Source organism: Rhinopithecus roxellana, chromosome 5 (assembly GCF_007565055.1).
Source record: "Rhinopithecus roxellana isolate Shanxi Qingling chromosome 5, ASM756505v1, whole genome shotgun sequence".
NCBI lineage: Eukaryota > Metazoa > Chordata > Mammalia > Primates > Cercopithecidae > Rhinopithecus > Rhinopithecus roxellana.
The window spans coordinates 174,308,605-174,333,895 of NC_044553.1; the positions used below are offsets into that span (position 1 = coordinate 174,308,605).

Sequence of the window (25,291 nt, forward strand, 5' to 3'; positions counted from 1 at the left end):
CAGAACCCGGCTCCCCGGAGCTGAGGTCTCGGCGACTGGATTTGAGGGCAAAATGAGTGCGTCGGCCACCCCAAAACCGCAGGTCAAGATACAAGGGGAGTAGACGGCCCGGAAACCTCGCTGCGGGGGCCCCAAGCGCGAGGCAGCCAGGGCAGGGCCGTCCAGGGACGGGGGCGCTGTGTGCCGGGCACTGGGCTCCACCTCCTGCGGGCTGGGGCGCGCAGCGCGCGGCCCCTTTAAGAAAGTTCGCTGGGCGAGTTTATCAAAGTTTAAAAACTTGCCGTGGAGAAGGGAGCGGGGGAAGAAGAGAGAGGGAGAGCGCTGACCCAGGCAAGAGAGAGTGGAAAGGCCCGGCCGGAGGCCGGCGCGCCGCGGCCGGGACCGGGGCGAGCCCGCGGTGGGCGGTGGGGATTGGCTGCGCGTTCCCCCGGAGACCGTGCGGCAGGCGGGGGAGGGGGCTGGCCGGGCCCCAGCTGAGGCCGGTTCCGGCCCCCGCCCCCCGCCACCGCCCGGCGCCCGCCCCCTCCCCCGGCGCCCGCCCCCCGCCGCCGCCGCCGCCGCCGCCGCCGCGGGCGCACTCGCCGGTCGCAGTGAAAAGGCGGAGGCGGCGGCCGCTCCGGCTCCCACTGCCTCCCCCGCCGCACCCCCTCCTCACCTCTCGCACCCGCCAAACTTGATGTGACCCTGGCCCGACGCGGCTGCTGCCCCTCTCACCGCCCCGCGGGTCCCCCGCCACCCGCTCCGCCCCCGCGAGCGCACTGCTCCCCGCGCCCCTTCCCACTCCCCGCGGGGCCGGCGCCGCGCTCGCCCTCGCGTTCCTTCCCGCCGCCCCCTCCCCCGCACCATGAGCAACCTGAAGCCGGACGGCGAGCACGGCGGCAGCACCGGCACCGGCTCCAGCGCGGGCTCCGGCGGCGCCCTGGAGGAGGAGGTGGGTCTGTGGCCCCGGGACTTGCCGGGTGAAGCGCACGCGAGGCGGGCGCTGGAGAGGGCGAGCGGGGCCTGCCGCGCCGCGCGGGGCCGGGGTGGCCATCGTTCCCAACGCCTTCCCGCCGCTGCTTCTCGGCCGGAGAGGAGCGGCCCGTGTCCGCGGGTGGGGGCGTGCGGCCTGGACTGCCCCGCCGGACAGGCATTGTCTCCCCGCCCTCTCGGGCTCGAGGCGGGCCGCGCGCGCCTGCCGCCGTCCGGGCGTCCCGCAGTGGGCGAGAGGCGCCGCGTCCGTTCCACGCCTGCCCCCGCGCGCCCTTGGCTCCCCACACCGGACCTGCTTGCCGCCCTCCTCCGAGGGCGCACCTCCCGCGTGGCCAGGACCGCGCCTCGGCGGCACGGAGCTGAGCGGGATTAGCACGGCCCGAGGGCAGCACCCTCACTCCACTGCCTTTTCCACCCTGACCCCCTCCCCGTGACCTTGGAGGCCTGGGCCGGCCGACTGGCCGGCTTCTCGGTTCACGCGAGCTGTTGTCATGGGGGTGGGCGGGCTTTCTTCACAGCCCCAGAACCTGGGCTTTAGCAGAGGTGAGCCCACAATTTAATTAGTTTGGAAGGAGATGACTGAAGATACTCAGTTCTTCCCTCTCTTCTCTCTGGGTTTGTCCTGGCAGCCAAGCCAGGACCCCAAAGCTGGCCTGGGTGGGATCCTGCCAGGAGGGGCGAGATCATTTCGTCCACTGGCCATGTGCGAGAGGGAGGGAGTGTGAGGCGGCTCCGTGGAACTGCTAGCAGCTGGGTGGTTAATGGATGGTAGGGAGGATGTGTGTGCGGGGTGGGGCGCTGGATAAAAGCCTCAAAGCTATCAGTGAATAGGGACGAGGAGCTACGCTGGCGGAGACAAGAACTGGAGTGAAAGGGGACAGGCTTCGCAGGGCCTCTGGCCTCTGCTGCGTCATTCCAGGGTGAGAGACCCTTCCTGCCCCTGCCCTGGCATGTTCTCGCCCAGGAAACCAAGGGCTGGTTATCCACCTTGGGCGTCCTTCCCCTTGGCCTGGGGGAGAAACCGCAGAGCCCCTGGTGTGGACTGGTGTTGCCTCCTCCCCTTGTGCTGGGGGGTTGGTGCAGAATGGCGCCGGTGGCCCTCGGCTGGGCTGGGCTAAGCGCCGCCAGCTCCCACTCGGCAATTCAGAGACCTTCAGCTAGCCCCAGTCGATGAGAATCTAGGTCTGGATCCCCACTTTTTGGCGGAAGGGGAAGGGAAGAATATACAGCTGTGACATCTGTCCGCTAATGGTTTGAGTGTGGTGGGTTTGTTTGGGCTCCGCCTTGCCCTCCTTGTACCTTGATGCCAACAGGCCCTTGGCTTTGGGGATCTTGCCCCCATCCTGACTCTACCTGGCTGTTCAGAATCTCCCTTGACAGTTGAGGAGGGTGACAGGGTTGCCAGCATACTTGGAGTCTCTGCTTGGCCCCCTGCTGTGGGCTGAAACTGGGGGAGAGCATGTCTCCTATGAAGCTGGGTGGGGACCCAGAACCCCACTTCTGCTAAAGGGTCGACTTCAGTGGGGACTTCACACTGCCCAAGAGGCAGTGACTGGGCAAACTCTCAGACCCACTGCTGTTGGGTGAGAAGGGTGACCCATGTGGCCATTCTAAAGTCTTGAAAAAAGCATTTGAGGTTTTAGCCACTCCTTTCTAAGTACCTTTTCTGGAAAGAGGGCAGGATCTTCAAAAAGTGGAATCCCTACTATTCCTCCTTGGGGATTGAGATGGCCTGCGGCCCTATGGTGGTTTACAGTCAATGCACTTGCAAAAGGACATGGTGGGCTCGCATTTAGCAGAGGTCCAAAACTAAGGGTTCTGAGGGTCTCCTGGAGCCCGGTGTCTGTCTGGTCTGGTAAGGGAAAGGGTTGTCGCCCAAGCCCTGGTCTAGTCTTCTGAATAGTGGGCCCTGAGCTCCTCTGCTGGTGGCTCCATCTTGGATTGGTGGTGTAGGCTGGAACTGGAATCCTCCCTGTAGTTTAGATGCTCCCTAGGCAGTCAGTTCTGCAACCCCTAAGAGCCACCATCTGGAGAATCAGCGTTAGCAGTGGTGGTTTACTCCCATGGCTGACTCAGGCAGGCTCTTCCCAGTCAACTCTTGGAGACTAGTGAGAGCAAGCCCAGAAAACCAAGGAATGCTGCTGCACACCGTAAGACCTCAATTCCTAGAGGCACTGGGTCACTGCAGAAGGGAGTGTATTTTCATGGTTCTGGGAGTTATCAATGGGGCTGCTTGTCCTGAACTGCTTTGGATAGCCTTGACTCTGCCTGCTTGCCTGCCCTACCTATAGGCTTTATCCATGTCATACCCATTAAGTTCTCTTTCTGGACCCAGGGGTTAAGGATACAAGGAATAATTCTCAGCCTAGGAGGTGAGAAGGACTTGCCAGGAAGTGGTGGTATGTGAAATGCAATGGTAGATAAAATAAAGGCATATCAGCACATGGTACCATGGTGCTCCTGAGAGATTAGAGGTCAGCCTTCCCTGAGCTGTGAGTGAGTAGGAGGAGCCAGGTTAGATCTGTGGGGGTGGAAAAGGCATTCCAAGAGGAGGGAGTCGCATGTATAAGCAAGGGGGTGGGTTTGTGTAACCACATGGCTTGTTTGGGTAACTACCTGGAGTTTGCTATATTGCAGCAATATCAGGCAATGCAGCCATAATGAGAGTTTGGGTTTAGGGCAGTAATGACTGTGGGATTTTGGGAAAATTAGCATTTTTCTGCCACTTGGGAAGATGTGTTCAGAGCTTTGATACCCTTTGAAAGCTAAGGAGGGCAGTTGGGAATTAAGGGGAGGAGCTGAATGTCCCTCCCAATCCAGAGGCTCCGCTGTCCTGCAGGTAAATCTTGGCTGGAGCTACAGACCACGTGAGGTAATACAGTACATGAACCTGCCCAGGGCAGGCTGTGTCAGTGCTGCCAAACTTCCAACCTAAACATGTCCTGTCTTAGTGATTCTCAAGGGATAACTGGGTAGTTACTGTGTCTCTGAGGAGGGGTAATTGTGATTTTTATTTTGAAAATGGAGACCTTGCTTCCTGTTGGCCTTCCGTATCTATGAGTTTCCCATCCACGAATCCAGTTGTAGATAAAAAATACAACAATCAAAAATAATACAAATAAAAACAACTATTTACATAGCATTCACATTGTATTAGGTATTGTGAGTAATCTAGAGATGAGTTAAAGTATCCAGAAAATGTGCATAGATTTTTCTTTTTTTTAATTTTTTTGAAGGGGAGTTTCACTCTTGTCACCCACGCTGGAGTGCAATGGCGCGATCTCAGCTCACTGCAACCTCCGCCTCCCAGGTTCAAGAAATTCTCCTGCCTCGGCCTCCCTAGTAGCTGGGATTCCGGGCGCCCGCCACCATACCTGGCTAATTTTTGTTTTTTTAGTAGAGACGAAATTTCACCATGTTGGCCAGGCTGGTCTTGAACTCCTGACCTCAGGTGATCTGCCCACCTCAGTCTCCCAAAGTTCTGGGATTACAGGCCTGAGCCACCATGCCCATCCTTGTTTTGTTTTTGAGACAGAGACTCTGTTGCCCAGGATGGAGTGCAGTGGTATGATCTCGGCTCACTGCAACTTCCTCCTCCCCCCAGGTTCAAGTGATTCTCCTGCCTCAGCCTCTAGGATTGCAGGTGCACACCACCATGCCTGGCTAATTTTTGTATTTTTAGTAGAGATAGGGTTTTACCATGTTGGCCAGGCTGGTCTTCAACTCCTGACCTCAAGTGGTCTACCCAGCTTGGCCTCCCAAAGTGCTGAGATTACAGACATGAGCCACTGCGCCCGGCCTGTGCACAGGTTATATACACGTTTTATATAAGGGACTTGAACATTGGGAGATTTTGATATCCAAGGGGGAACCCTGGAACCAATCTCCCTCAGATATCAAGGGACAACTAACAGTACAAGGTGATATTAAGTATAGGAATTTTTTTTTTTTTTTTTTGAGACGGAGTCTCGCTCTGTTGCCCAGGCTAGAGTACAGTGGTGCGATCTCCGCACACTGCAAGCTCCGCCGCCTCCCAGGTTCACGCCATTCTCCTGCCTCAGCCTTCCGAGATGCTGGGACTATAGGTGCCCGTCACCATGCCCGGCTAATTTTTTTATATTTTTAGTAGAGACGGGGTTTCATCGTGTTCGCCAGGATGATCTCCATCTCCTGACCTCATGATCCGCCCGCCTCAGCCTCCCAAAGTGCTGGGGTTACAGGTGTGAGCCACCGCGCCCAGCCAAGTTATAGTAATTTTTAAAAACCACTTTTTTGAGGTATGATTGGCATATATAAGGCTGTATGTTTAGTGTATACAACTTGATGAGTTTGGAGATTGTTAGAGTAATTTTTAACTGGGAGGCACCCTGGAAGAGGGAGAGTGGTGTTGATACTATTGGGTTGAGGGAGGATATAAGTTTCTAAGAGTTAAAACAGTTTTTGCCAGCTTAACGGTAAGCTATAGAAAGGCAGGGGTTAATGGCAGCTAAGGGGACTACAGTTTGACCTGAGGGGCTTGGCCCTTCCCTCCACCTCATCCCAGTGTGTCTGGGACAGGCCTGCTTCTTACAGGCCTGGTACCCTAGAGCCCATCATGTGTCCTCAGAGGGGTGTCAGGCAGTAGCCAGGACCCTGGGACCACTGGGTGGCTTGAGGTCAGCCCTCCCTGAGATGTGGTTGAACAGGTGCTTAGACTTGTGTAGATGGAACAGGGAGGGGGGCGTGGGAGGTGGGGGATAAGGCACTCTAGATGATTGCGAGGTAATTCCTAGATCCAGTGTGCTATTTGGGCACCTCCCTTTTCTTTTTTTTTTTTTTTTTTTTTTTGAGACGGAGTCTCGCTCTGTCACCCAGGCTGGAGTGCTGTGGCCGGATCTCAGCTCACTGCAAGCTCCGCCTCCCGGGTTCACGCCATTCTCCCGCCTCAGCCTCCCGAGTAGCTGGGACTACAGGCGCCGCCACGTCGCCCGGCTAGTTTTTTGTAGTTTTTAGTAGAGATGGGGTTTCACCGTGTTAGCCAGGATGGTCTCGATCTCCTGACCTCGTGATCCGCCCGTCTCCGCCTCCCAAAGTGCTGGGATTACAGGCTTGAGCCACCGCGCCCCGGCCTCACCTCCCTTTTCTTTAACATCAATAGCATTTGAAAGCATCTGGGTCATCTTGGTCTGCGGCTTTTTTTGAGTATGAGGGAAGGGAGGCTTCTCTGTTTCTGGGCACTCACCTAGAAGAAGGGCCAGGCAGATAGCAGTAGGAGGTCAGATTCCCCTCCTTCCTGGGAGTTATCATGGATGTGTCCCCTCTACCTAAGTAATCTAAGGGAGAGGCTGTACTAATAATAGTGAACCTGTATATTGTATTTATGCCAGGCATTGTTATATGTACTGCACCATTTTAACTCTTTTTTTTTTTCCCCCTTTTTGTGGAGAACGGGGTCTCGCTATATTACCCAGGCAGGTCTCGAACTCCTGGGCTCAAGCTATCCTCCCGCCTCTGCCTCCCTGAGAGCTGGGATTACAGGCATGAGCCACCGTGCCGGTCTTTATTTATTTATTTTTTTGTCTTTTTTTTTTTCTTTTAACTCTTAATTTAATCTTTGTAAGAGCATTATGAAGTACTTACGTTATTACCACCATTTCATAAATGAGGAAAGTGAGGCACAGAGAGATTAAATAACTTTCTTGTAGCTATTAAGTGGGGAGGTTGGGATTTGAACCCAGAGTTTACTCTTAACCACCCAGTATACCTGCTATTGTGTTTTATATTAGGGATTTTGGTGAGACTTGAAGGCAGGGGAGAAAAGGTATCTGCAATTTTCTTTTTTTTTTGAGATGGAGTCTTGCCCTGTCACCCAGGCTGGAATGCAGTGGTGCGATCTGGGCTCACTGTAACCTCCGCCTCCCTGCTTCAAGCAATTCTTCTGCCCCAGCCTCCCAAGTAGCTGGGATTATAGGCATGCACCACTACGCCCAGCTAATTTTTGTATTTTTAGAGTAGAGACAGGGTTTCACTGTGTTGATCAGGCTGGTCTCGAACTCTTGACCTCGTGATCGGTCCACGTCGGCCTCACAAAGTGCTGGGATTACAGGTGTGAGCCACCACGCCCAGCCAGGTATCTGCAACTAAAATTTCTAACGGCTGAGTTTTGGGTGATGCCAACCAGAAACCCAGAGACTGACTCGGGACTAGTTTCCTTTGGGTTGGTGGCATCCCAAGACGGGTGATGGGGGCTGTCAGCCCCTGCTAGGAGGAGCCTTTTATCACAGGTACTCTTTAGAGTTGTCATTGCATGAAGATAATAAACCAAACCAGTTTTATTTTACTTTTTATTTTTATTGTTTATTTATTTATTTTTTGAGATGGAGTCTCGCTCTCTCTCCCAGGCTGGAGTGCAGTGGTGCGATCTCAGCTCACTGCAAGCTCCGCCTCCCAGGTTCATGCCATTCTCCTGCCTCAGCCTCCCTAGTAGCTGGGACTATAGGTGCCCGCTGCCATGCCCGGCTAATTTTTTGTATTTTTTAGTAGAGACGCGGTTTCACCGTGTTAGCCAGGATGGGTATTTTTTTTTTTGAGCAGAGGCAGGGTTTCACCACATTGGTCAGGCTGGTCTCAAACTCCTGACCTCGTGATCTACCGTCCTCAGTCTCCCAAAGTGCTGGAATTACAGACATGATCCACGGCGCCCAGCCTTAAATTTTTTTTTAATAATGGGGTCTCGGCCGGTCGCAGTGTCTCACGCCTGTAATCCCAGCACTTTGGGAGGCCAAGGCGGGTGGATCACGAAGTCAGGAGATAGAGACCATCCTGGCTAGCACGGTGAAACCCCGTCTCTACTAAAAATACAAAAAAAAGAAATTAGCCGGGCGTGGTGGGGGGTGCCTGTAGTCCCAGCTACTCTGGAGGCTGAGGCGGGAGAATGGCGTGAACCCGGAAAGCGGAGCTTGCAGTGAGCCGAGATTGTGCCACTGCACTCCATCCTGGGCGACACAGCGAGACTCCATCTCAAAAGAAAAAAAAAAATAATAATAAAATAAATGGGGTCTCATTGTCGCCCAGGCTGGAGTGCAGTGGCATGATCATAGCTCACTGCAGCCTCGATCTCCTGGGCTCAAATGATCTTCCCACCTCATCCTCCCTAGTAGGTGGGACTACAAGCACCACGCCCGGCTAATTTTTTTTTCCCCCCGAGACAGAGTCTTGCTTTGTTGCCCAGGCTGGAGTGCAGTGGCACGATCTTGACTCACTGCAATCTCCGCCTTTCAGGTTCAAGTGATTCTCCTGCCTCATCTTCCCGAGTAGCTGGGATTATAGACACCTGCCACCATACCCGGCTAAGTTTTGTATTTTTAGTAGAGATGAGGTTTCACCATGTTGGCAGGCTGGTCTCGAACTCCTGACTGTAGGTGGTCTGTCTGCCTTGGCCTTCTAAAGTGCTGTGTTACAGGTGTGAGTCACTACACCTGGCCCCATCTAATTTTTTATAGAGACAGTGTCTGCTTTTCTGCCCAGGCTGGTCTCGAACTTGTGGCCTCAAGCGATTGTCCTGCCTTGCCTCCCAAACTGCTGGAATTACGGATGTGAGTTGCCATGCTCAAGCAGTTTTATTTTAAATTCTCTACAAATGGCACGCTTCCTTATTTCCTGTACCTGGGGGTGACTACTTTCACATAGTCCTCCACTACCCTTTACTTTGGGCATTTTAACTAAAGAAATGATTCTTGCTCTAAAGAGCCATTTAGCTGATATTCTGGGGGCATTCTTTTGTGTCTCCTTGCTCCCTTCCTTTTCCACATATGGGCAGTCCTGTTTAGTCTGCCCCAGAAAGAACCAGCTTGTAAATCCCACTCACGGAGGCCAGCCAGGTACGTTGACTCATTCCTGTAATCCCCTGCATTTTAAGAGGCCAAGGCAGGAGGATCACTCGAGCCCAGGAGTTCAAGACCAGCCTGGGCAACGTGATTAAACTCCGTCCTTACAAAAACAAAAAATTAGCTGGGTGTGGTGGTGCATGCCTGTAGTCCCAGCTACTCAGGAGGCTGAGATGGGAGAATGGCTTGAACCTGGGAGGCAGGGGTTGCAGTGAGCTGAGATTATGCCACACTGCACTCCAGCCTGGGTGACAGAGTGAGACTTTGTCTCAAAAGAAAAAAAAAGTCCCACTCAAGGCTGGGACATGCTGACTTCCTCTCCTCCCCATGTCCAGGGTGGGACAGGCAAGTGCTGTAAGTAGAGGAAGCCATGGCTTGTGGATGCTGAGCCTTTGCTTGGCTCTCATGCTCTCAACCCTTTTATCCCACGGGTCCTCAGGACAATCCTGAGAACTGGAGGCAGAGTGAGTCCCACCTGCCCTGAGTGCTGAGCTCCTGGTCCAAGATTACCTAGAACCGAACTGCAGAGCTGGGTACTGGATCTACTCTGGCATTGGTTATGGGCAGCAGCATCTGGTGTCATGTCACTTCCTCTGTCGTCCGCCCATGGCTGCCCCAGAAGGATCCACATGCCTCTGGCAAAATAATGAGGCAGTGGGGCAGAACCTGTCCCCTACACTTCAAAAACGATGCTGGCTAGCTGGGCATGTTGGCACACGCCTGTAGTCTCAGCTTCTCAGGAGGCTGAGGTGGGAGGATTGCTTGAGCCCAGGAAGTCGAGGCTGCAATGAGCCACTATCCCACCACTGCACTTGAGCCTGAGCGATAGAGCTAGAGACCCTGTCTCAAACAAACAAACAAAAAAGTAAAAAACCAAAAAAACACGGTGTCTCACGCCTGTAATTCCAGCACTTTAGGAGACTGAGATGGGTGGATGATCACTTGAGCCCAGGAGTTTGAGACCAGCCTGGGCAACGTGGTGAAACCCTGTCTCTATTAAAAATACAAAAATTAACCGAGTGTGGCGGTGCACACCTGTAATCCCAGCTACTCAGGAGACCGAGGCAGGAGAATTGCTTAAACTTGGGAGGCGGAGGTTACAATGAGCTAAGAGGCGACAGAATGAGACTTGGTCTCAAAAAACAAAAACAGGCCAGGCGCAGTGGCTCACACCTGTAATCCCAGCACTTTGGGAGGCCGAGGTGGGTGGATCACGAGGTCAGGAGATCGAGATCATCTTGGCTACCATGGTGAAACTTCGTCTCTACTAAAAATACAAAAAAAAAGGAAAAAAAAAAAAAAAAGCTGGGCATGGTGACAGGCGCCTGTAGTCCCAGCTACTTGGGAGGCTGAGGCAGGAGAATGGAGGGAACCCAGGAGGCAGAGCTTGCAGTGAGCTGAGATTGTGCCACTGCACTCCAGCCTGGGCAACAGAGCGAGACTCCATCTCAAAAAAAAAAAAAAAGGCCACCATTAAGTGGGAACTGTGGGCAACCCATGAGGCTTCATATGCCAGAACCCGTCCACTGCCTGCCCAGGCACTGGCATGGCCTCCTTGTATTCTGCTTCTTCCCACATTCCACCCTTTGATGGAGAGAGTATGGTTACCTTTGATACGTGCCAACACTAGACAGGTGGCAGGATTGTTGGGCCTTCCCTTCCTGAAGAGTCCACTGGTGGCTGTATCAGCGTTGGAGGCCTCTGGAGTGCAGCAGAGCCTGGGCGTGGTGGGAGCGTTTGCCTAGGCCCATCTGCGTTGGCTGTCAGTCACTCACGGCCAACTGAGCAGAGGCTCTTGACTGTCACAAGCTATCAAGGCTGCCTCCAACCTCCAGGGAGGACGAGAAGGCCCTGACTTGGACCAGGCCATGGCAGAAGTCTGGAGTACTTAGCCCTTCTTTGTAGTTAACTAATCTCCCCCTCTCCAACTATCTTATGCTTTTAGTGCAGGTGGGGGCGGGGAGTTAGGAGAGGATACTGGCATAGGAGCTGAGACCATTTCTTTTTTTTTTTTTTTTTTTGAGACGGAGTCTTGCTCTGTTGCCAGGCTGGAGTGCAGTGGCTCAGTCTTAGCTCACTGCAACCTCTGCCTCCCAGGTTCAAGTGATTCTCCTGCCTCAGCCTCCTGAGTAGCTAGGATTACAGGCACCTACCACCACGCCCAGCTAATTTTTCACACTTGATCTTAGCCAAAAGGCAGAGAAGTGATCTGGCTAATTTTTTGTATTTTTAGTAGAGATAGGGTTTGGCCATGTTGGCTAGGCTGGTCTCGAACTCCTGACCTAGTAATCCGCCCACCTCGGCCTCCCAGAGCACTGGGATTACAAGCGTGAGCCCCTGCGCCTAGCCCATTTTTGAAGAACTGTTGATGAAAAGGCTCTGCACGTTCCAGCTTTTGCCCAGACTGGTTCTTTTTTTTCTTTTTCCTGATACAGGATCTTGCTTCATTGTCCAGGCTGGAGTGTAGTGGCATGATTATGACTCAATGTAGCCTCGAGCTCCTGGGCTCAAGCAGTCCCCTAGCTTCGGCATGTGCACCCCTAGCTTCGGCATCCTGAGTAGCTGAGATCACTGGTACACGCCACCATGCCTGGCTAATTTTTTTTTTTTTTTTGAGACGGTGTCTTTTTTTTTTTTTTTTTTTTTGAGACGGAGTCTCACTCTATCACCCAGGCTGGAGTGCAGTGGCTGGATCTCAGCTCACTGCAAACTCCGCCTCCCAGGTTTACGCCATTCTCCTGCCTCAGCCTCCCAAGTAGCTGGGACTACAGGCACCCGCCACCACGCCCGACTAATTTTTTGTATTTTTTAGTAGAGACGGGGTTTCACTGTGTTAGCCAGGATGGTCTCGATCTTCTGACCTTGTGATCCACCCGTCTCGGCCTCCCAAAGTGCTGGGATTACAGGCTTGAGCCACCGCGCCCGGCCTGAGATGGAGTCTTGCTCTGTCGCCAGGCTGGAGTGCAGTGGTGTGATCTCGTCTCACTACAACTTCCACCTCCTGGGTTCAAGGGATTTTAGAGTAGCTGGGACTACAGGTGCACACCAACACACCTGGCTAATTTTTGTATTTTTCTTTTTTTTTTTTTTTGAGATGGAATCTCACTCTGTTGCTTAGGTTGGAGTGCAGTGGCGCAATCTCGGCTCACTGCAACCTCCCCCTTTGTGGGTTCATGCCATTCTCCTGCCTCAGCCTCCCGAGTAGCTGGGACTACAGGCGCCCGCCACCACGCCCAGCTAATTTTTTTGTGTTTTTAATAGAGATGGGGTTTCACCATGTTAACCGGGATGATCTCGATTTCCTGACCTCGTGATCCTCACATCTTGGCCTCCCAAAGTGCTGGGATTACAGGCGTGAGCCACTGCCCCTGGCCAATTTTTGTATTTTTAGTAGAGATGAGGTTTCCCCATGTTGACCAGGATGGTTTTGATTTCCTGACCTCCTGATCTGCCCGCCTCGGCCTCCCGAAGTGCTGGGATTACAGGAGTGAGCCACCATGCCCGGCCTCTGGCTAATGTTTTGACTTTTTATAGAGACGAGGTCTCACTGTGTTGCCCATGCTGATCTTGAACTCCTAGGCTCAAGTGATCCTTCCCACCTCAGCCTCCCAAGGTGCTAGGCCTATATGCGTGAGCCACTGCTCCCAGCCTGGTTCTTGTTCTTTTTTTTTTTTTTTTTGAGATGAAGTCTCGCTCTGTCGCCCGATCTCGGCTCACTGCAACCTCCACCTCCCTGCTTCAAGCAGTTCTCCTGCCTCAGCCTCCCGAGTATCTGCGATTACAGGCGCACGCCACCATGCCTGGCTAATTTTTTTTTTATTTTTAGTAGAGACGGGGTTTCACCATGTTGGCCAGGCTGGTCTCGAACTCCTGTCCTCAGGCGATCACCCACATCGACCTCCCAAAGTGCCGGGATTACAGTCGTGAGCCACCGCACCTGGCCAGTTCTTGTTTGTTTTTGTTTTTGTTTTTGTTTTTTGAGATGGAGTCTCGCTTTGTCACCCAGGCTGGAGTGCAGTGGCACTGTCTTGGCTTACTGTCAGTTGCACCTCCCGGGTTCACAGCCATTCTCCTGCCTCAGCCTCCCAAGTAGCTGGGACTACAGGTGCCCGCCACCGCGCCCGGCTAATTTTTTATATTTTTTTAGTAGAGACGGGGTTTCACTGTGTTAGCCAGGATGGTCTCGAGCTCTTGACCTCGTGATCCGCCCGCCTCGGCCTCCCAAAGTGCTGGGATTACAGGCATGAGCCACTGCGCCCGGCCTCTTGTTCTTGATGTACAGTCATGGCCATATCCAGGCACAGCTTGCGATGGAGGGTCCTACTATGTTTGTGGCAGGGAGCTGCAAACCAGAATGCAGGTTGCAGAAGCAGCTTCTACCTCTGAACAGAAACATTCTCCTGACAGGAGCATCATGTTAGGAAACATCTCTCCTGTCAGGTTTCATTTGCCTTTGTCAAGTGATGGGCTAGGTGTGGTGGGCTCGGGGCCGTGTGTTCATGCCAGCATAGCATCATGTGGTTTAAGTGTTAGAGGTATTGATTTAGGAGCTGGCAATGAGGGGTGTAGGGGTCCTCTGGCCCAATGCCTTGAATCTAGTCCCTTCTGTGAGGTATTGTATGGCAGTGGTGGCAACTGCAACTCTTGCCAGGCACACAGGCAGGCAGTAGATCCGTGTTAGCTGGCCACACAACACCAAGAAGGCTGCAGGAGATGGGTGGGCCTGGGAGGCTTCCATGCCAGGGTGCCCAGTGAACTTTGCCTCCGAAAGCCAAGTCCTGGCCCTGGCTCTGTCTGGAGCCTGATGGAAAGCTTGCTTCAGCCAGCCTGCCCTGACACCAAGTTTGCAAGCACAGCTCATTCTCTGTTTGGTCTAGCTCCCTAAATGAGGTGTAGGTGAAGTGTACACGACAGGCTTTGACCAGGTGTGTTCCTGCGACATTAAGCCTTCTCTTCCTGGGGCTGGAAGTGGGTTGGAGAATGAGCTCTGAAGCCGCCTTGTAGATGCCCAGCCCTGTCCCTCCTTTTAGAGAACTTTTCACCCTGGCTCAGTTCCCCCTAGTCTGTTTCCCCAACCCCTACACACACACACAGTTGGAAGTCTAGGACACATCACACATTATGGGGAAGAGCCCCAAACTTTTCGGGCAACTTGGACTTGAGCCTCAGCTCTGCCACTGGCCAGCCAGGCACCTGATCCGTAAACTAATCTCTGCATCTGTAAAATGGGGACCCCATACCTGTTCTACCTGTTGCTCAAAGGACTGTGAGCTTTGCTTGCCAATGGTTTGTGTAAAGGAATGAAACTACACGGTGCAGCCCAGAATGGGGCCTTATAGGCAAGCCCTGATAACATGGGATTTGGGGCAAGAGTTAGGATAGCAGGGGCAGGCAGAACACCAGATCCCACCTGAACCTGGCACTTGTCCTTACTATACTAGGCCAGGCTGTGATGACACTGGTAAACTCCGGGGCCAAGTATCCTCTAGATGGGGGCTTCTTGGAAGGGGATCTGGGCATCGTCCTTGCCTGGGTAGCTGAGCAGCCCCAGAGCTCCTTACAGGAAGCATGGGAAACATGTTGTGAAGTGTGTGGATCTAGGTTCACATCCACTGTCTGGCTGTGTGCTGCTTGCTGTCTTCCCGTGTCGTTATTCAGAGCCTTATAAGTCCTGGGTCTGCGGGCCATGTCGCCACATTCCATCCACCTCACGTCAAGTGGCCATACTCAGAGGGCCTTCTTTCCTGTGGGAGGCGTAAGAGCAACCTGCTGGTGCCAAACCTAAGCGTGGGACCCAGGCAGGACCCAATTCCCCAAAACACTCCCACCCCCACCCCACACCCACCACGGCGACCAAGACCACACCAAGGGTGTGACTGCCCTGAGGTTTCTGTTCAGCAGCCCTAACATTGGCTCTGCAGAGACCCCCCTCAAGCTCCCAGGCCCAGCTTGGTCTAGGGCCCAGAGCTGGCTCCTGACTTCCAGCTCTGTCCCCTTCTGTTTTCTGTTCATACCACTTTTTTGCCTTCTTGTGGGCAGAAGGAGTCACTGAAGCTCTGAGCAGATGGAGGACAGTGACTGAGTCTTATCCCAGACTCAGTCACATTCTTCTACTGCCCTTTAAAATGCCTGGTGTCATGGAGTGTCTGTGTGACAGGACCTGAGGCAAGTCTACTCTCCTATAGCTGAGGCTGACTAGAGAAGGCCACAGAGCCACCTGCCATGGCCGGTGACAGGGCTGGGTCTTCAACCTGGGTTTCCTGATGCTGTTTTGAGGTTCTTTGTCTTTTGTTTGAACTCTCATCAGCGGGTATCTTCTGAGCTGGACCCTGAGTGCAGTGTCCTGGTTCTCAATGGGGTCTCTTTCCCTTGGGGGAGCCAGATCGCATCTGGGTGTGATGATGATGGCAGCAAATTCTAAAAACCTGTTCAGTGTCTTTATAACAGGAAAGCCGTAAACTTAGAAATGTAGGCTGCAGCTCATGTGCTCTGTGGTCTGGGCTGGTAGGGATGGCTGGGCCTGCTCCATCCACCCACCCCCAACCTCCCCGCAGCTAGTGGGACACGAGGCCACTCACACTCAGCTGTGGGAGTTGGCAGTCTGTCATTCAGTTTTGTCGTTGGCCTGTAACCATGAAGGACTCACCATGGCATCATCCAGTGGGACCACCCCCCACCCCCCTGCCACCGCCACCATCATACCTACCGCAACCTTTTGCAAGATACTGTGTGTGTCCTCTGTGCTCATGAGCCGAAGACCAGGCCAGGTGCAGTGACTCACGCCTGTAATCCCAGCACTTTGGGACTATAGGCGTGAATCACTTTGGGATTGCAGGAGGATCGCTTGAGCCCAGGAATTCGAGATCAGCTTGGGCAACATGGTGAGACCCCAACTCTACATGAACTTAAAAAATTAGCCGGGGGCTGGGCACAGAGGCTCATGCTTATAATCCCAGCACTTTTGGAGGCTGAGGCAGATGGATCACTTGAGGTCAGCAGTTTGAGACCAGCTTGGCCAACATGGTGGAACCCCATCTCTACTAAAACTACAAAAATTAGTTGGGCATGGTGGTGGGTGCCTGTAATCCGAGCTATTTGGGAGGCTGAGGCAGGAGAATCACTTGAACCCAGGAGGCGGAGGCGGAGGTTGCAGTGAGCCAAGATCATGCCATTGCACTGCAGCCTGGGCGACAGAGTGAGACTCTGTCTCAAAAAAAAAAAAATTAGCTGGGCTTTGTGGTATGTACCTGTGGTCCCAGTTACTCAGGAGATTGAGGCAAGAGGATCGCTTGAGTCCAGGAGATCAAGGCTGCAGTGAGCCATGTTTGTGCCATTGCACTCCAGCCTGAACAACAGAGCAAGACCCTGTTTCAAAAAAAAGCTGAAGGTCACTTGTTCCTGGGTAGCTTGGGCTGGCCCCACTGGGTCTGAGTGGGTTGGTGTGAGATCAAGGTCTGCAAAAGAGCATTGACTCGTGAGCTGGTTACTTGGGGACACAGGCTGTTTCTGACATGCTCGGTAACTGCAAGCAACTCGCTCGACCCCTAGGCCCTGGTTTCCTTGTCTAAAAATAAAGTTTCTTCCAGCTCAGATGTTCTGTATTTGGGTTGCTGCTGAGGGCTGGGAGTTGGGGAAGGATGTGGGAGGGGCTTATAAGAGGCTCATTTTTCCCTTTTTGGATTTCCCTCCTCTTCTGACCCCCTTCCCAAAGTAGTGTTTTCCATCCAGATGACACCAGGAGAGCTCACTCAAAGCAGTGGGTAGGGGACTTCTGAAGCACGCACATTCGTTACTTGAACATTGTGAGTGGGCAGTTGAAACAATTCTTCCTTTCCAGATTGAATTCTAACTTTTAGAGATGCTAAAGGGTTGCTGCAAAAGTCATTTTTTTTTTTTTTTGTAGGATATTTCTATTGCCTGCAGTGAGATTTTCCTGGGGTGTCTTCTATCCAAGTCCCAATACTGTGAGGCAGGAAATTACAGAAGGCCAGAGTTGGCCTCGAGGGGTGACAGTTCCTGGTGGGTTGGTGGGTTGTCTGTGGGTGGGGAAGAGTGGGGAGTGGTTCCAATGGTTTCTTTTTTTTTTTTTGAGACGGAGTCTCGCTCTGTCGCCCAGGCTGGAGTGCAGTGGCCGGACCTCAGCTCACTGCAAGCTCCGCCTCCCGGGTTCATGCCATTCTCCTGCCTCAGCCTCCCGAGCAGCTGGGACTACAGGCGCCCACCACCACGCCCGGCTAGTTTTTTTTTTTTTTTTGTATTTTTTTTTAGTAGAGACGGGGTTTCACCGTGTTAGCCAGGATGGTCTCGATCCCCTGACCTCGTGATCCGCCCGTCTCGGCCTCCCAAAGTGCTGGGATTACAGGCTTGAGCCACCGCGCCCGGCCTCCAATGGTTTCTTGCCTCAGTGTCCTTGGTGGAGAAGGGTCTGTTTTCTTTCTTTTGTTTTTGAGATGGAGTTTCACTCTTTTTGCCCAAGCTGGAGGGCAGTGGTGTGGTCTCGGCTCACTGCAACCTCCGTCTCCTGGGTTCAAGTGATTCTCCTGCCTCAACTTCCCGAGTAGCTGGGATTACAGGCATGCGTTACCATGCCCGGCTGATTTTTGTATTTTTAGTGGAAATGGGGTTTCACCATGTTAGCCATGCTCGTCTAGAACTCCTGACCTCAGGTGATCCGGAGAAGGATCTGTATTTTAGGTGGTGGTTCCTGGAGTTTATGGTCCTTTCGTGGCTATTCTAAGGCTAGGATTTGTCCCCTAGACTTAAAGCATAAGAGACTTTAATATCCCTGAGCCTACCACTGTTTTTGAAAGCAGTGTTTACCTTTTCCTTTTCCATTGCTTATAAAAGCCAGCACTTATGGAGCTTGTCCTCATGGTCACAGTATCTGAGAAGCTGGATCCCTCAGCATCGGGCTTGTCCTTCCCCTTGCAGAGGGAGACGTGCTTCTGGTGAGCGGCCAGGCCGCAGCCACTTCTGACCAAATGTGGGGTCCCCATGGTCGTGGCTCCTGGCCAACCCGGCGTCCCAGTCCTGCTCTTCATGGAGGCTTTACTCAGCTGCTTTGGCCCCTCCTTCTCCCCCACCAACCTGTTCCCTATTCCTGCAGGACCCCCGTGTGAGCTGGGCCCTGTGTGTGCCCTGGGAGGACGGACCCTAAGCATCTACTGTCTGGGTCACTGGCCTTTTGTGGCAGCAGCTTGAATGCCAGGTCTGCCTATGGCAGTGTCCAGGGCCAAGAGAGACGACTACCTGAGCTGATAGAAACAGGCCAAGTAGGCCAGGCGCGGTGGCTCACGCCTGTAATCCCAGCACTTTGGGAGGCCAAGGTGGGTGGATGGATCACTTGAGGTCAGGAGTTCAAGACCATCCTGGCCAACATGGCGAAAACCCATCTCTACTAAAAATGCAAAAATTGGCCAGGCGTGGTGGCACAATCCTGTAGTCATAGCTACTTGGGAGGCTGAGGCAGGAGAATCGCTTGAACACGGGAAGTAGAGGTTGCAGTGAGCTGAGATGGTGCCACTGCACTCCAGCCTGGGTGACAGCAAGACTCCATCTCAAAATAATTAAAAAATAATTAAAGGCCGGGTGCGGTGGCTCAAGCCTGTAATCCCAGCACTTTGGGAGGCCGAGACGGGCGGATCACGAGGTCAGGAGATCAAGACCATCCTGGCTAACACGGTGAAACCCTGTCTCTACTAAAAACTACAAAAAACTAACCGGGCGAGGTGGCAGGCGCCTGTAGTCCCAGCTACTCGGGAGGCTGAGGCAGGAGAATGGCGTGAGCCCGGGAAGCGGAGCTTGCAGTGAGCTGAGATCTGGCCACTGCACTCCAGCCTGGGTGACAGAGCGAGACTCCGTCTCAAAAAAAAAAAAAAAAAAAAAAAAATAATAATAATAATAATAATTAAAAAAAGAAAAAAGAAACAGGCTGAGTCCCTTTCCACACAAGCCTGGATTTGTGCTGGTGTCTTGGGTGCTTCTGATACTTTGCTCCTGAAGGGTTGTTTAATTTGTTTTTTTCTGAAGATACTGAAATAAATGTCAGTTTGTCTGAAGGAAAAACATCACTGACACGTAGATGGGAATGGGTTTGTTGGAGCCCCGTCTTCCTACTTCTCTTCTCTAAAAAATGACCCCTTAACCTCTCGGCTGGAGAGGGCTGTGGAGGAAGAACATTTGGATGTCAGTTTGCAGCTCACACCTTCCTGAAGGAGAGGGCTGGGTGACCTGCGCAGCCTGGGCAGGCTCCTCCATCGTGGTGGGATTAGACAGCATGGTCCAGAAGCTCCTTCTAGACCTATTTCTACTGGGAGGGGATTCCCCATTCCAGAGGCCTCCAGAAACAAGGCTGAGGATGGGGAGCTCTACTTCTTGTGCCACCCAGGTGCTGCTCTCCCCTTCCCCAGGACCCAGGACTGAGTTACGATGCTGGAGCTGGGAGTGAGACTGAGGGGCCTCCCAGGGAGGTGGGGAGAGGTCAAGAGGTGGCTCAGGATGGGTGAGGTGGCTCACACCTATAATTTCAGCGCTTTGGGAGGCTGGGGCGGGAGGATCACTTGAGCCCAGGAGTTCGAGACCAGCCCAGGCCACACAGTGATGCCCTATCTCAAAAAAAAAAAAAAAAAAAAATTAAAAATAAAAATAAACGTTTGATTTTTATTTAAAAATAAATATAGGTAGTCCCAGGCACCCTAGGTCTAGTACTGGCTGGAGAGAAAGAGCTCAAGAACACACAGGCCCTTCTTCCCAAAGGAGTCAGGCTTATAAACAATTGGCAACAAAGGGCTGGGCGCGGTGGCTCAAGCCTGTAATCCCAGCACTTTGGGAGGCCGAGACGGGCGGATCACGAGGTCAGGAGATCGAGACCATCCTGGCTAATACGGTGAAACCCTGTCTCTACTTAAAAATACAAAAAACGGCCGGGCGTGGTGGCTCAAGCCTGTAATCCCAGCACTTTGGGAGGCCGAGACGGGTGGATCATGAGGTCAGGAGATCGAGACCATCCTGGCTAACACCGTGAAACCCCGTCTCTACTAAAAAATACAAAAAACTAGCTGGGCGAGGTGGCGGGCGCCTGTAGTCCCAGCTACTCGGGAGGCTGAGGCAGGAGAATGGCGTAAACCCGAGAGGCGGAGCTTGCAGTGAGCTGAGATCCGGCCACTGCACTCCAGCCTGGGCGATAGAGCGAGACTCCGTCTCAAAAAAAAAACAAAAACAAAACAAAAAAAAACAAACAATTGGCAACAAAGACCTAGAGGACTCCAGGAAGTGCCCGTGAGTGATAGCCCATGGGGTCCATGGACCCCTCTCCCACCCACCCACTCCCTGTGACTCTAGAGGGAAGACAAGCAGCAAGACTTGCTTCAGAAAAGAGCAACTCTGGGTGCCCCCAAAGCTTTGCTGGGTAGATACACAGTTGTGCCAAAAGTTGGTCAGTTCCCCTAGGTAGGCCTGGCACTGACTGGGACCTCCAGCAGGGCTGGGTCTGCTCCTGTGGGTCATGAGAACCGCACAGCCATGTCTGTGGTATTCTGTATGGTTACTCAACCCTGGCCACGTTCCTTGCCTATATTGTTGCTTGCAGCAGGTTCCACCAGAAGGGTTGTTCCTCAACAAGTATCTTTGACTGAATTCTCAGGATCATCCTCCATCTGTTCCCCAGGTCTCCCCCATACCTGCTGCATCTGACTACAGGCGTACCTTCCAGCTGTGCTGAGGACCTGACTGTGCTCCCAGCATTTCTGCTCTTACTTCCCATAAGGGTGATTTTTTGGAAGGGCCATGGTTGCTCTTCACATTTTGGGTTGCTAGATGCTTCTGCAGAAGGGATGAGAGTATGGAAGGAGACGGGCCCACATGAATGTGTTTGGTCCCTTCCAGCAGCCTGAGATTGTGAGAACCACCCCATGCACTCTTCAAATGCTTTACAACATTTTGCGTATGTGCTGAATTCTTGTAATAAACCCATGAGTTTATTCTGAGTTAAACCCAATAGGCAGGACATGAGTTCTTTGGTTGAGCTTTCCTTCTTGTCATCAACTAGCTGTTGGTACCTGAATCCTTGGCTGCATCTACCCTTTATTTTATTTTTATTTTTATTTTTTAGAGGTAGGGTCTTGCTCTGTTGCCTAGGCTGGAATGCAAGTGTTGCGATCATGACTCACTGCAGCCGCGAATTCCTGGGCTCAAGCAATGCTCCCACCTCAGCCTCCCGAGTTGCTCAGACTTCAGATGCCTTCCAGCATGCCTGGCTGATTTTTTGCGGGGGGATAGGGCCTTACTATATTGCCCAGGTTGGAACATCCAGCCTGTTTCCTGAATGTCAGGCCCTGTTACCCTGACATAGGTACTATGGTGGTCCCCAGTACTGGCCTGAGACACAAGACTAGTTGGCTGGACCTTGGAGAAGTAACTGCATGTCTCTGTTCCTGCCATTGCTGAAGGATCCTGGCTGTGTCATCAGCTTGCCTTGTCACCTTGTTCTTGGCTTCAGTTTCCGCATCTATAAAATGAAGGGGTTGAACTAGCTGATCTCCGTGATGTGTCTTCTATTTCGGACATTACCTCCCCTGGGGAAGAGAAAAACTAGACTCTAGTGACCACCTTAGGACATCTCACCCACATTCCCAGCTTCAGTCTGACCTGGACCCAATCCAGCTTCAGTAGACAACCTTAATAAGTGGCTCATGGCACTTGATGAGGGAGGTCCTTGTGCGGGTAAATGCAGGAGCCCTAAATGAAGCCAGCATTTTATTGCTCTCACAAGTAATGGAGAGAGTAAGGTGAGCTCTCAGTCTTGGAGGTAGATGGTGTTTGTGTTGTAAAGATAAAGAAACTGAGGCCAGGCATGGTGGCTCATACCTGTAATCCCAACACTTTTGGTGAGGCTGGGGCAGAAGGATTCCCTGAGCCCAGGAGTTAAAAACCAGCCCAGGCAACATAGTGAGACCTCCTCTCTACAAAAATGGAAAAGCTAGCCAGGCATTATGGTGCACACCTATAGTCCCAGATACTCTGGAGGTGGAGGCAGGAAGATCTCTTAAGCCTAGGAGTTTGATGCTGCAATGAGCTATGGTAGCACCACTGCACTCTAAGCTGGGGGACAGACTGAGACTCTATTTCCAAAAAAAAAAAATGAGGCCAGACATGGTGCCTCACACCTATAATCCCAGTACTTTGGGAGGTCAAGGTCAGGAGTTCCTGACCTCAGGGAACTTCTTGAGATGAGGAGGTGAGGTGAGACCAGCCTGACCTTAAGGAACTCCTTGAGGTGAGGAGACCAGCCTGGCCAACATGGTGAAACCCTGTCTCTACTAAAAAAAAAACAGAAATAGCTGGGCATGGTGACAGGCGCCTGTAATCCCAGTTACTTGGGAGGCTGAGGCAGGAGAATCACTTGAACCCAGAGGGCGGAGGTTGCAGTGAGCAGAGTTTGTGCCACTGCACTCCAGCCTGGGCAACAGAGTGAGACTCCATCTCAAAAAAAAAAAAAAAGAAATAAAAATAAAAAACTGAGATTCGGAAAGATGAAGTGGCTTCCTCAGGCAAGCATGAAGCTAGGAAGCAAACTCCAGTGTAACTGAGGTCTGTCTTTGCCTTTTTTTTTTTTTTTTTTTTTTTTTGAGACAGGGTCTCGCTCTGCTGCCCAGGCTGGAGTACAATGGCATGATCTTGGCTTACTGCAACCTCCACCTCCCGGGTTCAAGGGATTCTCGTGCCTCAGCCTCCCAAGTAGCTGGGATTACAGGTGTGTGCCACCACACCCAGCTAACCATATTTTTAGTAGAGATGGGGTTTCATCATGTTGGCCAGGCTGGTCTCAAGCTCCTGACCACAAGTGATCTGCCCTCCTCGGCCTCCCAGAGAGCTGGGATTACAGGCGTGAGCCACCATGCCGGGCCCTCTCTGCCATTTATGGTATCGTTCTGCTATGCTGGATCACATCGGGTCTCTGGCTGTGAGTTTCTTCTCTGCAGGAACTGAGGTGTGTAGAGATGGGGGAGATCTCCAGTGCTTAGACCTGACTCTAGGGACATTGGGAGATGGAAATGTTTTGAGGCTTGGTTCCTGCCCTAGCTTTCTGTAGTCAAGGTGAGTGGTACCTCAGACTGCTGGGAACTGTAAGGCAAGGGGTCCTAACGGCCACTGTGGGACTTCAGAGGAAGGAAAGGGGAGCTGAAGACACCAGAAAGACCTGAAGGCTGGATACCTTTAGTTAAGGAGTGAGGAAGGGGTGAGCCAAGGGGCCAGTGCAGGCAGCTTTGTGGACGCTTGTCAGGAGTCCTGGAGTGGATGGGCTGGGTAGGCTTGATGGAAGCAGTTGTTGGGCGGCTTTGGAACGTCTTGTCCTCCCCACGTGTGGCTGGTCAGCCTGCAGAGCCCACGCTTCCCCTGCTCCTGGTTTGCCAGTTTCCCCTTTTTCTGCCCTCCTCACTCTGGTGTGGCCGTCATCCTAAACAAGTGTCATACAGAGTGGATGGATGGCAGCACTTACCCACCCATGAGGCTGATTGAGGCTGCCCTGTGCCGCTCCCCGTGTCCTCACAAACAGCAGAGTCAGGGTGCCTGGTCTCAGGAGCCCTGCTCCTCCGTGAACTCAGCTGTGTGCCATTGACAAATTACTGAGTCTTTCTGGGTCTCAGTAAGGGGGTGGGCTTTGAGATGTCATCTGCTGGGGTGGCTGGAATTGAGTAGGAACCAAGGCAGGTGTTTGGGCGTCACACTTGCTGTGACTTAGCCTCCCAGACTGCTCCCCACAGAGCATCTGTGCTCAGGCAGACAGGGGCCCACCAGCTCATCCGTGACTGCCTTGATCACCTGAGAGGTGACCAGGGACAGGATGGGAGCTGTGGGGTAGCCTTTTGGACTCCATAGAACCCGAAAGATGGAACCCCGAGGAAAAGGGTTATCGGGCCCAGAGGGAATCCTGGAAACGAGTCTTGAGCCGGGATGAGGAAACAGCCCCTGCACTCACCCCACCCCACCTCAAGCAGGAAACTCTGTGCTGAGAACTTGCTATTTAAGAGGCCTCTGGGGAGGTCTGGCCAGAAAGGAGGCATTTGAGGGAGGGTTTAAAATTAGCCCGGGTAAAATGTGTGACCCCTGGGGAGAGCTGAAGCACAGGTTTCTGTGGGTCTGCTCTGGTCTGGGTCTTTGACTCAAATCATGTCCTGCTTTCCTGGGGAGGAAGGGAAGGAGAGAAGGGAGTGGTACTGATCTAGGTCCCTCCGTCAGGGCACTGGCGACTGCACTCTTGGCCCATCCTCTGGGGGTGAGGTGTTGCGGGCCGACCCTGAGCCACCCAGAGGGCTTGGTGCTCAGGTCCTGTCGTCCTTTCCCCGCACCCATCACCTCTGCTAGGCTGGGCATGTAGTAGGAAGACTTGGGTTTTGGTTTTTTTTTTTTTTTTTTTTTTTTTTTTGAGACGGAATTTTGCTCTTGTTGCCCAGGCTGGAGAGCAGCCGTGCGATCTCGGCTCACTGTAACCTCGCCTTCTGGGTTCAAGGAATTCTCCTACCTCAGCCTCCCTTGTAGCTGGGATTATAGGCATGTGCCACCACATCCGGCTAATTTTGTAGTTTTAATAGGGATGGGGTTTCTCCATGTTGATCAGGCTGGTCTCGAACTCTCGATCTCAGGTGATCCGCCCTCCTCGGCCTCCCAAAGTGCTGGGATTACAGGTGTAAGCCACCGTGCCCGGCCTTTTATTTTTATTTTTATTTTTTTTGAGATGGAATCTCACTGTTTCCCAGGCTGGAGTGCAGTGGCGTGATCTTGGCTCACTGCAAACTCTGCCTCCTGGGTTCTAGTGATTCTCTTGCCTCAGCCTCCCAAGTAGCTGGGACTGCAGGGATGGGCCACCATACCTGGCTAATTTTTTGTATTTTTAGTAGAGATGGGATTTTACCATGTCAGCCAGGCTGGTCTCAAACTCTTCACCTCAAGTGATCCGCCCGCCCCAGCCTCCCAAAGTGCTAGGATTACAGGCATCAGCCACTGCACCTGGCCGAGGCCTGGGTTTTGAGTTCCAGGTCTGCTGCCTTTAAAGAATAAGCCATGTCACTTCCGCTTCAGGATTCACACACACAACTCAAGGCTCTTACGTCAAATGGCAGAGAGGCCTACTGGGCTCAGATCAGGAGCTCGGTTTGGCCCATCCTGGAGCCTCAGCTGTCTGGACCTCCAAATACTGCTAACAACAAGACAGGATAATAGTGGTGTCTCCGTGGAACATGAGCTGCCAGGGCTGTGAGGTGTGAGGTGCCGTCACCCCAAGCCTGGGCACAGAGGCTGGTATAGTGGCGCCTCTGCTGAGGGAAAGACGTGTCCCAAGGGAGAAGATGCATCCCAAGTGGCCCGAGATTCTGCTGGATGGGCTTGGCAAAAGCTCACATGAGGGAAGAAGTTTCTCTTCACCATGGCTGAGAGTCATTCTTGTGTGGGTGGGAGTG

The 25,291-nt window shown here is 52.8% G+C and overlaps 1 protein-coding gene across 4 annotated transcripts in view; it reads left to right on the plus strand.

The window, feature by feature from the left end:
• The first annotated feature begins 295 nt into the window (after positions 1-295).
• Positions 296-25,291, plus strand: part of RBPMS2 (RNA binding protein, mRNA processing factor 2) — a 94,023-nt gene continuing 69,027 nt past the window's right edge. The window contains exon 1 of one of the 4 annotated variants that reach the window (XM_030929871.1): positions 296-931. In XM_030929871.1, coding sequence (XP_030785731.1) covers positions 845-931 — 87 coding nt within the window. In that variant the 5' untranslated portion in view covers positions 296-844. The remainder of the gene's footprint in view (positions 932-25,291) is intronic. The other 3 variants (XM_030929870.1, XR_004057204.1, XM_030929872.1) reach the window with 3 other exon arrangements.